The 13,982-nt window shown below is 35.3% G+C and overlaps 1 protein-coding gene across 2 annotated transcripts in view; it reads right to left on the bottom strand.

The window, feature by feature from the left end:
- LOC150103935 (uncharacterized) overlaps positions 1 to 13,982 on the bottom strand; it is a 147,911-nt gene that overhangs the window by 23,869 nt on the left and 110,060 nt on the right. For both annotated transcript variants that reach the window (XM_090396655.1, XM_090396656.1), the window contains one exon: positions 9,872 to 10,073. In XM_090396655.1, coding sequence (XP_090252781.1) covers positions 9,872 to 10,073 — 202 coding nt within the window. The remainder of the gene's footprint in view (positions 1 to 9,871; positions 10,074 to 13,982) is intronic.

Raw genomic sequence — 13,982 nt, 5'->3', positions numbered from 1 at the left:
GCAAGGTTTTTTGTCCATACACTTGGATTTTTCATCCTGCATACAGTCAAATCAATCATGAGAACACATACAACATACGAGGTGTGGCAATTAAATAACGAGATGAAATGTGCTGCAAATCGTGTACTCGTTGCAGTGGGATGAACTTGCACTGTGAATGACCTTGAAGCTTCTAGAAGCAGTTGAGATAAGCAATGCTCACTGTTGCACGTAGTTAGTCTGCAGGCAGTTATAAAAGAAACACGTGTGAAGTCGCTTTGCTGTCACCAAGAATAAAAAAAAGCAAGAATGAGCAAGTCAAAACTGAAGGCAATGCTGATTTTTAATTTAATATCAATGCCATGGTAATGGTTGAATGGGTACCAGAGGGTCAGAAAGTCCACATATTAAACAATCAGATGTGGTCTAATCAAAGTCTTGTAAAGTGGGAGAATAACTTTCTTATTCTTACAAGTTACTCTCCTCTTTAATAGTGCTGTTATCCAATGCAATCATTTAATCACCACAGCAATGATGACTTCTAAACTTTTAGCTCACAGTCCACATTAACCCCCAGGTCTCTAGCTTTAATGATGTTCAACATATAAACGGTGACCTGGGTTCCAAGGAGATGTGGAGATAGCTGAAAAAATTCAGCAACAAGGAAACAAGACAATAACTGGCTACGGAATTTTGTCTATGTGGACAGAATGAGGGAATGTGGTCTTTGAAGTATGAGGAATAGACAGAGGAAAGATGTGACAGACTTACCAATTAATAAGGTGATATTATAGTATAAAAGCCTGTGTAGCTCAGTGGATGTGGCGTTTGCACACCACGGCGCTTGACTGCATGAAGGAAGACTTTTTGGTTTCGAATCTAGTCGGCGACTAAAAGAAATTTTTCTAAGCCTTTTTCTGACCGGTTCCCGAGTTAGTCGATCTCTGGCATGGGTAAGCAGGTTTTTTCTCCCAAAAACTCTGGTTTTTTGTCCCGTAAGCTCAAGAAAATCGACCATAGAACCCACATCATTTCAGACATTAAGCATATTGTGTTAGGCTTAAGGACCACGAGATGGCGGCACTTGTTGAGCCGTCTCTCTTCACCGCTTACCACTTAATTAGTGATAGCCTTGGGCCAGCTATCTCTGATTGGCTGCCAGTGGAGATTGAACTGCCCACTCAGTTTCCAAAAGTTAGATAGGGCTAAACGGCCTCACCTACTCCCTATACGGGAATAAAAAGGTGTTAGCTGATATTATAGTATAGACATAAAGTGACATTTTGTAGCTCACAGATGTAGAACTCTGGGTCATCTCCAGACGTTGAAATCAAGTGGTGGTTCAGATTTGTTGAATGGGCTACTACATGTTTTGTGTGTGCATTAACATATATTAATGACATTAGGGAGGGGACCCCTTCAATGACACTTGGATGTGTATTCATAATAATAAAGTGGCATAAAAAAAGTTTCATGTTTTTTCTTTTAAAAAAGGCATGGTTTTTGATTATCTAACACATTCAGCTGACCCATAGCACTAATGTTTTATTGGTTTACAAGTGAGCAATTTGCAAAATCACAAAGAAACTAATTTTGTATTACAGAAATCCACTTATTAAAATGTCTCAGTTGCAATTTGAGATTTTTTTTTCCTCCTAAATATCAGTTACAATCAGAATTCAACTTTTCTGGTATTTTTTCTATTATATACTTTTGATGATGCCAAAATTAGAGATCTGTGTGTTCACAGTTTTTGCAAACACTAGTCCTTGAATAATTGTATAAAAGGGAAAGTCTGTTTAATTTTGTGTAATAAGGGTTGACATTTTCTCACTAAGAAGAAATACAGGTTTGTTCGAGTAAAAAGCATTTTTGCACAATTCTCAGCCCTGATTAATATGCTGATACTAACCAAATAAGAAAGATCGTATGGATTTTTAAGTAACACCACAACTATTATTCACCAAAGGAGGAAAATGAATAGATTCTTGATAATAGTTCCAGAGAGAGAGAGAGAGAGAGAGAGAGAGAGAGGTGATTCAGTATGTTATGTGGATCACTAATCTATGCCTTTGAATGCATATATAATAATTCTGGGAAACAAACTGTATTTATTGGAATGGAAGAATGGAATCTCCTAAGATAACTTTTTTTTTTTTAGTAATGAAGGATTTTATTGAGCTTCTTTTGAACTGAAGATTTTCACTTTAATGATAAAATTATATCAGCCCATTCTGAAAATGTATTATGTGAAGATCAAAAGTTCCAGTTTTATATGAAGTAATAAGGTAGAAAATCTCTTTCTTACTGAGCGAGACTGTGTGCACGCACAAGCACATGGGAGCAAATGTGCATGAGGGAGGCAGCACGCTGGAATAAATCTAAATTATTGCAAATTTCTAATTATAAACCATCTAAAATGATCAAGAAAACCTGGTAGAAGTATGAGAAAAGTGAGAATTTTTACAAAGTGCAATGGACTGTGGATCATAGCAAAAACCACTAGAATAATCTTGTGGTTTAGCAGAGTTATTATAAAAAATACAAAATTGTATTTAATAATGGAACACGTATAGACCACAGTAATAACTTTAATTAAATAAAGGTACAAATATTTTGTACTGAAAGTAACAGTATAGTCGGATCACCAAATAAATTGTTGCTGCATTCCAGAAGATTAATTACTAAAATATTATAAAATAATTCTTTAAAGATAATTATCTCATTGATGGTTGCATAAAATAGGAGCCTCCCAAACTTTTGTGAGAGAGAGACAGTCATTTCGATTTAAAGAGGGCTTCACAACTTTCTTTAAAAAGGCGTTCATATTTAAACCTGCATCTGTGGAGAAGACAAGCTTTATCCCACTGGATATTATGATTAGTGTCAATGCTATTTTGTGCTAGACCAGACTTATGAGGTTTCATTATTCGATATAATATTGATGTTCCTTCATTCTTTTTTTCCACATAACGGCCTGTTTGTCCAAAATAGGATAAATTGCATTCACGTGATATCTGGAACACCAGCCAATGATAGAGGTGACAGTTTGTCTTTTGTAGAGGGCAACAAGTGAGAAATTTTGATAGGAAAATATGTGAGAATAAGATGATATTTCTTCAAAATTCTGCCCATAGGATCTCAGATGCCTGAAATGTAAGGGAATGGAACTCTGCGGTCTGTTGAAGAATCCTGAGGTGTTGGAACATAGGGGTCAATTATCTGTTGGATCTGATTAGGGTTGTAACCATTAGATTCTATTAACTTTTTTTATAGTGAAAAGTTCTTGTTGTAAGCTTGATGGAGAGGAGCACACTTTATGTGCTCTATTAATTAAAGATTTGAGATTTTCTGAGAGGTGTGCGATTAGCAGACTTTTGATGAATGTATCTGCCAGTAAAAGTAGATTTTAGATACACTTATAGACAAAGTACCAAAGGATGTACATGTAAGGAGGATGTCCAAGAATGGTCAACTACCACACTTTTCTTTTTCCATGGTGAACTGAATGCATAGATGAAGACTATTTATCTGTTGTAGAAATGTGGTAAGTTCCTCTTCAGCATGTGGCCAAATATCAAAGACATCGACATAACGAAACCATCCATCCATTCATCCCAGCGACATAACGGTGGGATGAATGGATGAAAACAAGGTGTCTTCCAGATGTTTCAAAAAATAGTTTGCCAAAGGTGGAGACAGAGTACTACCCATGGCAGTACCTTCAATTTGTTTGTAGATCTTGTTTTTCCAGCTGAAATAACCAGAATGTATAACGAATTCAAAAATCTTTGCAATATTTGGAGGGTAATCATCATATAGTAAGTTGACCGTGTCCACTAATGGAATATTAAAAAGGGAAATAATATCAAAACTGACTAATAAGTCAGATTCTTTGATTTGAATATCCTTGATTTTTTCAAGAAAATATGTTGAATTTTTGATGAAAGATCTAGAAATTCCAGTAAGGGCAGTTAATGAATGTGACAAAAATTTAGCAATTCGATAAGTGGGAGAGTCAATACAATTCACGATGGAACTTACTGGATAGCCTTCTTTATGAATTTTTGGGAGGCGATATAAGCAAGAAGTTCTTCCAAAATAAGTGTGCAGTTTATCCAGGAAGTTTTGGTCCCAACCGATAACTTCATCAAGCAACTTATTTAATTGAAAGTTTATTTTTCACTTGGTTAGAGCATAATAAATTTAGTTTAATCCTTTATCCAAGTGTGAGCAAACAAAGTTTGCGCCTGGAAGTATCTTCAGGACTGGGGTAAGGTGGTACAACACCAGGACAACTCGTTGCAAAGGTGGAGCAAGCTACCAACACTCCTGTCTCAGTATCTCCTATAATGCAAAACACATTTCCTTGCGGATATGTCTAATGTTATGCATTAAGGGAAGGGCCACTACCCAGACTAGTTTCGACCTTTATTGAGGTCTCTTCAGTGGGAGCCAGGCGCAAGCGGAGATACCAAGCAGAAGCATTAGCAGGTCATCTCTACCTATAGGAGTTGCCAAATGGTGTGCCACCCTTTTTTAATAAATTACTCTGGATTTAGAGAAAGATGTTGAAAGTTTATTTTTCACTTGGTTAGAGTATAATAAATTTAGTTTAATCCTTTATCCAAGTGTGAGCAAACAAAGTTTGCGCCTGAAAGTATCTTCAGGACTGGGGTAAGGTGGTATAACACCAGGGAAACTCGTTGCAAAGGTGGAGCAAGCTACCAACACTCCTGTCTCAGTATCTCCTATAATGCAAAACACATCTCCTTGCGGATATGTCTAATGGTATGCATTAAGGGAAGGTCCACTACCCAGACTAGTTTCGAAGAGTTTTGAAGAGACCTCAATAAAGGTCGAAACTAGTCTGGGTAGTGGCCCTTCCCTTAATGCATAACATTAGACATATCCGCAAGGAGATGTGTTTTGCTTTATAGGAGATACTGAGACAGGATGTTTGGTAGCTTGCTCCACCTTTGCAACGAGTTTCCTGGTGTTGTACCACCTTACCCCAGTCCTGAAGATACTTTCAGGTGCAAACTTTGTTTGCTCACACTTGGATAAAGGATTAAACTAAATTTATTAAACTTATTTAATTGTTTATTTTGCAAATTTGTACGGATTATGATTGATTTCTTGAAAGGTGGAAGTATCTCGTAAAAGGCTGGTTACTTTTCTCTCATAGTCTTATCCATGATCACAACAGCTTTTCCTTTATCGGCTTTTGAAACAGATATTTCATTATTTTTTCTTAATGAATTAGCACATGGATTTCAGCACTCGATAAATTACATGGCAGTAACTTGCTTTTAAAAAGAGAAGCCGCAACTTCAAATCATAGTTTATTAGCATCTTCGCTAGAAAGTCCTAACAGATTACGTTCGATAATATGCAAATTCAAGATAAGGAATGCATTTAGGTATTACGGCAAAATCAAGGCCTTTAACTAATGCACTTCAGCATCAGATAATGGGCGTCCAGAAATATTAACAACCCATTTATTCATAGGAGTGTTGTCAGAGGTAACTTTTTTCTTTTGCATGTGGTATAACGATTCATATTTTTGGATAAGTTTGCGAGAATTTTTTTCATAGGAAAGGACTAAAGAGGGGTGCTTAAGGGTCAAAGCTGTATAACTGAGAGGAGACCTTCACACAGCCTTTAAAGGAATGCGGAGAACCGACCAGAGCTTCTGACCTAATGTCCAATCCTCACCTGCTCGTGGTGCACCCTGTTGGGTATCTACTTGGATACTGAACGGTCGAGGATGGGCTGGCAATTTGGGATTTAGCCGACCAAATTGTGTTCTTATTGGTTAAACCAAAATATAGAACGATGGTACAACATGACAAAATTTCATGCCGGCTGGGGCGTCGCCCAGTTATACAAGGACCCCGTTGTTTTCGCCAGGAAACCAGGGCGAACAGCGAAAAGTCAGCTACTGGAACAAATCTGAAAACAAACCACAACTCAACATCACCAGAGGTAAAGATCGGTACTATCAACGTAAGAAGCCTGAATGGCAAAGAAATGGAGCTAGCTGAGGAATTAGATAAGTACCAGAATTAGATAAGTACCACATAATAGGGGTGACTGAAACAAAAAAGACCAAAACTGGTGAGATCTTTCTGAGCAATAAATACAAAATGTTATATTCAGGCAATGACAATCAAGGAAAAGAAGGAGTAGCCATAGTATTCAACACAAAATACGAGGCTAATCTTCTTGAATGGCAGTCAGTCTCAAGTAGAGTAATGTGGGCAAATATGAGAATGGGGAACTGGACAATGAGACTTATTTGTGCCTATGGTCCCACAGAAGGTTCTACTAAGGTAGAAGTGGAGGAATTTTTTGAGGCTTTAGAAAAAGCAACTGACACAATGAAATATGAAAAGTTGGTCCTTATTGGGGATCTAAATAGCAGAGTAGGAAATGATTGTGAGACATACAAAAATATTTTGGGAAAATTTGGAGAAAAGAGCAAAGCTAATAATAATGGCAAATATCTATTGGCTTTCTGCTCAAGACATGGACTGGTTATTACTAACACCATGTTCCAACATAAAAATGTGCACAAATTCACATAGAGAGAAGAGGCTAGGAATAAGAAAAGTCTCATCGACTATGTTATTTTTGATAGTGATGTTTTCTCCCTGGTGCAGGACACTAGAGTGTACAGAGGATTTGAAATTGGAAGTGATCACTATTTAGTCTTGAGCAGGATAAAATTGAATTTCATATTGAAAAGAATAACATGTAAGAAAGTTTTAAAGCGAATAAAAGTTGAGCAGCTCTCAGATATGAACTGTAGACTAAAATACACAAAGATTATTGAAAAAAAAAATGAAAGAGTTTGAGAAAAGAAACGAAACCTTGGAAATTCAGTGGCAAACTCTGAAGAAAACATTGATTGATTCTGCCAGAGAGGCATGTGGTGAGGTTATCTGTAAGGATAAAAAAATCAGAACTCCCTGGTGGACACAGGAAGTTAAAGAGGCAGTGATGGAAAAGAAGAAAGCATACCAAAAGTTCCTGTCAAATAAGTCAGCTTGTGCTCTTAGAGAATATAGAGACAAATGCAAGAATGCTAAACACTGTGTAAAACTAGCTAAACAAAAGTCATGGGAGGACTTTGGCAAGAATATAGAAAATAAATATCAAGAAGGTGGCAAAATATTCTGGAGGTTGTTGAAGAATCTTAAGAATGGAGGAAAGAGTGCTGTAAAAGGAATTAGAGATGATAAAGGTGACATGAAAACGGAAGAAAATGATATCCTTGAAGTATGGAGTAATTACTTTGAAAAACTGCTAAATGAAACAAGCAGTGATGAATGCACAGTGGTAAAAAACACTGACCAGGCATGCAGTCAGGAATACATATCCATACTTGAAGTAGAAAAAGCCATCAAAGGCTTGAAATGTGGAAAGGCAGCAGGAGTAGATGATATTCGACCAGAAATGCTGAAGTATGATGGTATAAGTCTTACAGTGGCTGCACTGCATAGTTCAGAAAGTCTGGACAGAGGGACGAATTCCCGATGATTGGAGTAGAGCTCTCATAGTACCCATATATAAAAAGGGAAATAAAACTGCATGTGAGAATTACAGAGGTATTTTCCTACTGAGTGTTCCTGGCAAGATCTATGCAAGTATACTTGAGAAACGATTGAGAAGAGTTGTGGAAGAAAAGCTTGGTGAAGAACAAGCTGGTTTCAGGCCAAATAGAGACTGTCAGGATCAGATCTTCACTGTACGAGAAATAGTCGAGAAAGCATGGGAATACAACAAAGATCTGTATTTAAGTTTTGTCGATTTGGAAAAGGCATATGACAAGGTGCCAAGAGAGAAGCTATTCAATACGCTGCAGTTATATGGTGTCAATGGGGCATTATATCAAGCAATACTTAGTCTTTATTTGAGTTGTAAGTCAGCAGTTAGAATTGAAGGAACTACAGGAAGATGGTTTAATGTTAAATCTGGTGTGAGACAAGGATGTACATTATCCCCTCTGTTATTCATTATCTATATGGATCATATTATGAAGGAATGTGGTATTAAACCTGATATCAAAATTGGAGATGTTAATGTCAGCTCTTTGCTTTATGCTGATGATGTTATACTTCTAAATAAATCCGCTACAAGTCTGCAAGATTCTCTGACTAAATTGAGTAACTGTTGTAATAGATATGGTATGAAGGTCAGCATTAAAAAGACAAAGACAATGAAAATAGGGAGAATTGTTGAAAATGTGAATTGTATTGTGAACGGAGAACCTGTGGAACAAGTAAAACATTTCAGCTATTTAGGCACAATTTTTACTGAAGATGGTAAATTAAATATAGAAATAGACAACAGAATCTGCAAAGCTGGTATGGGGGAAGTCAATTGAATAAATTCATATGGAATAAGAGAGAAATCAGTCGGAACACTAAATTAGCTGTGTACAAGACAGTGTTCAAACCAGTTTTAACTTATGGATCTGAGAGCTGGGTCAGAAGTAAAACACTTGACCAAAGACTAGAAACCATGGATATGAGAGTCCTGAGAAAGATTATAGGCATGAACAGATGGCATCAATGGCAATATCATATTAAAAACGAGGATGTTAGGAAAGAAATTGACATTGTCAGCATCCAGGAATGCGTTAGCAGAGCTAATCTCAGGTGGTATGGTCACTTAAACAGAATGGGCGAGGAAAAATTAGCAAAACAAGTGTTCTCTGCCAGGTTGGCAGCAAAACGACCCAGAGGAAGACCAAGATATAGGTGGATTGATATGGTACAAAATGCTTTAGACGATAGAAATATAAGATCTGATAATGTTGGAGTCTTGACAAGTAACAGACTGATTTGGAGGAAAATTGTAGATAGGAAATTAAAAATGATGTAATTTTTTTCATGTAGTACTATCATATCCTGTACACCCCTTGAGGGTACATGGCAGGAATTTGATGATGAAGGACTAAAGATTGTTCAGACACCCAAAGAATGATATCCAGTAATTCATCATTCAGGACAGCTAAATTTTTCTTTAAAGATCCAAAATAGAATTAATGTTAGATGCTAAATCTTTTTTTAGTCGCCTGAAGTTGGTTCCATTCCTTTAACTGTTTATTCTACACAGAGGATGTACTGTTACTTTCTGTATGAAATATTTGTACCTTTATTTAATTAAATTTATTACTGTGGTCTATATGTGTTCCATTATTAATTATTATGCCATAGTTACCTCTAAAGATTTTAAAATTGTACTTAATATTTACCATTCTTATAATACAGTATATATAGCGATACATTGACACTGCTACACAGTTCTCTTTTAATAAAAGAAGAATTAAGATATTCTAAGAATAAGGTTTGCAATGAATTTATTATTATTATGTAACACCTCCAGGGAGTACAAAGACTCATCGAGGCAGAGTGTGCCAACAGCACCGAACAAATGATCCCTTCCAACTACTAACCACACTCAAAGTTGCTTAACTTTTTGCGAGCCATTAGCAGCAGAGGCTCTACCAATCAACTAACCTTTGCTGTAATTCTTAACTCTCAGGAATTGTGATGAACCTTGTTTTCTTAAACCTTTTCTTATAAACTATAAATAGACAAAATCTGAATTCTGAAGCACTTATTTTTAACATTACTAAAAATAAAATGTGAATAAAATTTTAGTTTAGAATCTATGAAGATATAGCGATAAGCTTTAAAATCAAATTAAGTGATAATACTCAAAATATTACACTTGGCATTTGTTTCAAATACCACAACAACATTTAAAAACTTCCACATTACTGATAAACTAATTATAAACATATGTATGCTCAAATATAGTTCAGAAACAAGATTCTCCATTAAAGAGGAGATGAAGAAAAATAAAAAAGTAAACTTGCCATTATATCCAGCACAATCCTCTAGACTTGATCGTCCATCATCAGAAACATCCAAACTAAAAGCAATCTGAGGGATAGTCAAAATTGATGAAGTTTCAGCTCTGTCATAGTAGTCTAAACTGGATGATGGGGCACTTTGGTTGCTACCAGATAAGGGATAACTCACAGGCCTTTCTTGCGAACTTTTTCTTCTCTTTCTTTCCTACAATTTTTTATAAGCAAGACTTAGAAAGCAAGCATTACCATTTCATTCATTTTCAACAGCATAGGAGCTGAATATAAGGTAACATCGTTAATAAAACAATTAACGATTTTCTAACGAATTGTTACAAACAAAATATCAGAAATTTGGATAATAACCAATATGTCAAAGAGAAATGGAGATAATAGATAATACAAAATATTACAATAATTAGAGAACAGTTAATTTCTTTAGTTAAGATGAACTATTTCTTTTTAAGTCAATCCATTGATCATTGAATAATTATAATAATAGCAATGATAAAAATTCCATAACATGAGGAGTTTTTTTTTTTTTTAATTCAAATGGTCTAAATTTAGAAGAGTATATGTTTCATCGAAATACAACAAAACTTAAATTCATGTTATACTAAAACTAATAACTAACATATTAGATTACATCAGAGCAAAATAATACTGTTCGGCATGTTAAACAATAAAAACTGCACAGATTATATCGTAGTCAACAAAAAATACATAGTTTCTAATCACAACATTCTAATTAGCAAAAATACTTAAATTCAAAAGAACCAGCAATAGAAAAAGAGAATCAAAATAGAAGACTCCAATTCACAAAATGCATAAAGGAAAAAAAATCGTAAAAAATTAGGAGCCTTAAAGTTTGAAAATAAAATTTTCTCTCCTCTTTTTCCCAAAGAATTTTGGGAGAGAAATGAAAAAAATACAATATTAGACAAGATAAAAAACAAAAAACATTACAAAAGAGTCTAATTATGATTGACTTACTTCTGAAATAACAGACCTGTGTAATCAGAAAATAAAAGAAAAACTTACCACTCAGAACACACAAGATAACCATGCACAATTAAAAATATATATACATATCTAAATGTCATCAGCAATCTCCTGATATGTACTCCTAAGGGGTGTTCAGGTTACTATGACAGCACTACATGATTAAGTTTACATTATTATTAATCACCTATCAATAATTTTTCTCAAAATCAGTTCTATTCCTTATGAGAACTCCAATAACTCCAATATTGTCATAGCTAACATTTCATGCTTCTAAGCACTTCCAACTGAATCAATCTGCCTAGACCAGTGGTTCTTAACCATTTTTGCCTGGTGTCCCCTTTCAACTATTTGTATGGCCTGGCATCTCCCCCCCTCACTCAATTTACACTAGGTTAATGACTCAATAAGGTAATTATACTATATTATTAGGCAAACCTAAATTACCATCAACATATTTGAATCAATAATTAATTAAAAATTAATGACTGATAGAAATTAATTTTTAATCAAAAAAGATGTCAATCTACTGTATTTAATAAACCAATCATTAATGGCTACCCTGAGCCTGATGAGATCCTGCTAATTTTTCAATATCAGGTTCAATGTTCAACAAACAAAGTATCAAGTCTCCTCTTTCCCTTATTTGCAATCTATTTTGCTACTTAGCTAACAATTGCAATGCAACACTGAATCCTTTCTCAACCAAGTATGAAGAAGGAAAAGCAATGAGCAGTAATTTTATTTCTTACCAAAGATGGGGATGCTTGCATTGCATGTTTGGACAGAATCTTTCATATCCATGCTGTTGAAATTGTACTTGAGCTTCAAAATTATTTTTTTAAGTCAATAAATTCTTTACACAAATTTGGATGAACAGATGCAGTATCAGAAAGAAATGGAATTTATGATCTAATCAGATATTTTAATAAGCTCATCAAAAGTCTTTGAATCTGATCATAAAATACATTAATCTATTTTATGAGATTGAGAGTGGCAACAGATAATTTAGTTTTATTTATAATGATCATCATGTCGGCTTTATCTGCTTTAATAATTATAATGTCTGGGTTCTTTTTAGTGGCATCAAAAGTTTTTGTAGATTAGGGTTGAGGTTAGGATGTGTTTTTATTTTACTATTGATGATGTCATTTATTTTATGAAATATGGCTTCTTTATTGGGACCCATTTCTAGTTTTGCTTGGGTTTCGATGATAATATCTTTGCTTGGTATGAAACTTGGGGATATTACAAAATTAAGGCTAGATATTACAGTAGTACTACACTGGATATTACAATATCCAGTGTAGAACTGAAGATTTCATCTGGTGTGGGGCTATAGTTTGATAAATTTATAATCGAATTCTCCAGCATAGATTATATTTTATTATTTTCAGAAGAGTTCAAAAGCCACGTTTTTGTTTTTATGAGGGTCAATCATCAAGGAGTTCCATGTTCAATTTTTTTCATATGGTAAGTGTCGATTGACTTGGTATAATTGTTCATTTGGAACTGGATTTTTTATGATAATTGCATTCAGACCTAACAGCATTTTCAGTCTATTTTTTTTTTGTCTGATGATCATATGGGTATGCTGTTATATCTTTTCTTATCTATGTATTTTGTTGTACTTTATATTATCCTTATACTGTAATCTTATTTTTCTTATATACGCAAATAAACGTTTATCCTTTACCAAATTTTCTTCCCTTTTATTCTAAGCAGTCTTATTGGCCTCTCTACAGTTTAATCACACAACATTCTGATAGAGTTCACCCGATAAGCATTAACAAAATTTATATTTTTACTGCGCCAGCTAATACCTAGGATAGACGGGACTCTTACACAGGATGGCTCTCTCAGAATGATACATGATGATTAAACTGAAATAAACTTTATACCTCCGTTCACTTATCTCTTTCTTACAGTCGTGGCTCGCTTTAGTCATTCATACACTTGGGTTTATCGCGCTAAGCTCGTTAATATTTTATGAGCGGCTGTTTGAATTCATACGACAAAACAGGTCAGGCAGGTACTTGAAAGAAATAATTTAATAAGCTCAAGGAATTATACAAGTATACAATATAAACATTATCAGAGGTATTCTCAAGTAAAGACACAGGCTCAAACTAATTACACTAAACACACAAACTTGTATAGACCACTAATATAAGCATTTTCAACATTAATTCTTAGGCACTTGTCACTCCTTCACACACGTGGTCATTAGTTAACTTACTTTATACACTACTATTGTATCTGTATGGCCGAGTGTATCTCTGTATGAGTTTCTTAAATAAATGGGCCTGAGCCAAATCATAGACAATTCTTATAGTTCCATAAAATTAGTCCATCTTATATATTCTCTTAGGGGATCACACTCTTCTATGACTGGAAATCACAATACAAAGGTCTACCTTACCATCTCTGATTTGATGCTTTGTCTCTTTTCCTGCCTTGTCTGGTCATAAAGGCCTTCTAGCTTAGCTTCCTATTTGGTTATCTTCGATTGGACTACACGAATGGAATCTCAGCGGGAAAGATGGGAGGTGGCATGGGAACATCACCTGAAATGGACGGCATCTGTTTGGTCCCTCCGTCGCACAACAAAGCACAGCTATCCTAGTCCAAGGATATAGCTTGGCCCATTCCAAACACTGCGACAGATGAACCAATGCCTTCCACCACCAGCCAGAGACTTCTCCAACGGCGAACTCGACCTATGTCCGAGAGAGGTCAGGAACCAGGAACCCAAAAAAAGCCTTGAATGGGGTTTGCATGGCCTTTTTGTTATCTTTTCTCCTCTCGGTATTTCTCGGTCGTCGCGATGCCCGCCAACGCGGTCAAGTGTATTTATATCATTCTATTCAGCTCCCTCTATTTTGTCACACGTGCACTTGTTTTTCTCTTCCTGGAAAGCGCTTTAGTTTCTCTTTCCAGTAACTTCCTTCCCTCCTTTTGCATACATAACACAGGACAGTTAAAGGTGACCCTTGAACTCTGGCTCACAGGTTTAGCTACTTTAGTACAAGAAACGGGGTTCTTAAGTAGATTTAACAGCTCACATTGATTTCTACATCTGGCCCATATGTATTACAGATTATATTTTACAAGC

The sequence above is a fragment of the Typopeltis vanoorti genome, chromosome 8 (assembly GCF_054136105.1).
Source record: "Typopeltis vanoorti isolate ZY-2024b chromosome 8, IOZ_Tvanoo_1.0, whole genome shotgun sequence".
Classification (NCBI taxonomy): Eukaryota; Metazoa; Arthropoda; class Arachnida; order Uropygi; family Thelyphonidae; genus Typopeltis; species Typopeltis vanoorti.
The sequence above is the reverse complement of the archived record's forward strand: the minus strand, read 5'-3'. Positions and strand labels throughout refer to the sequence as shown.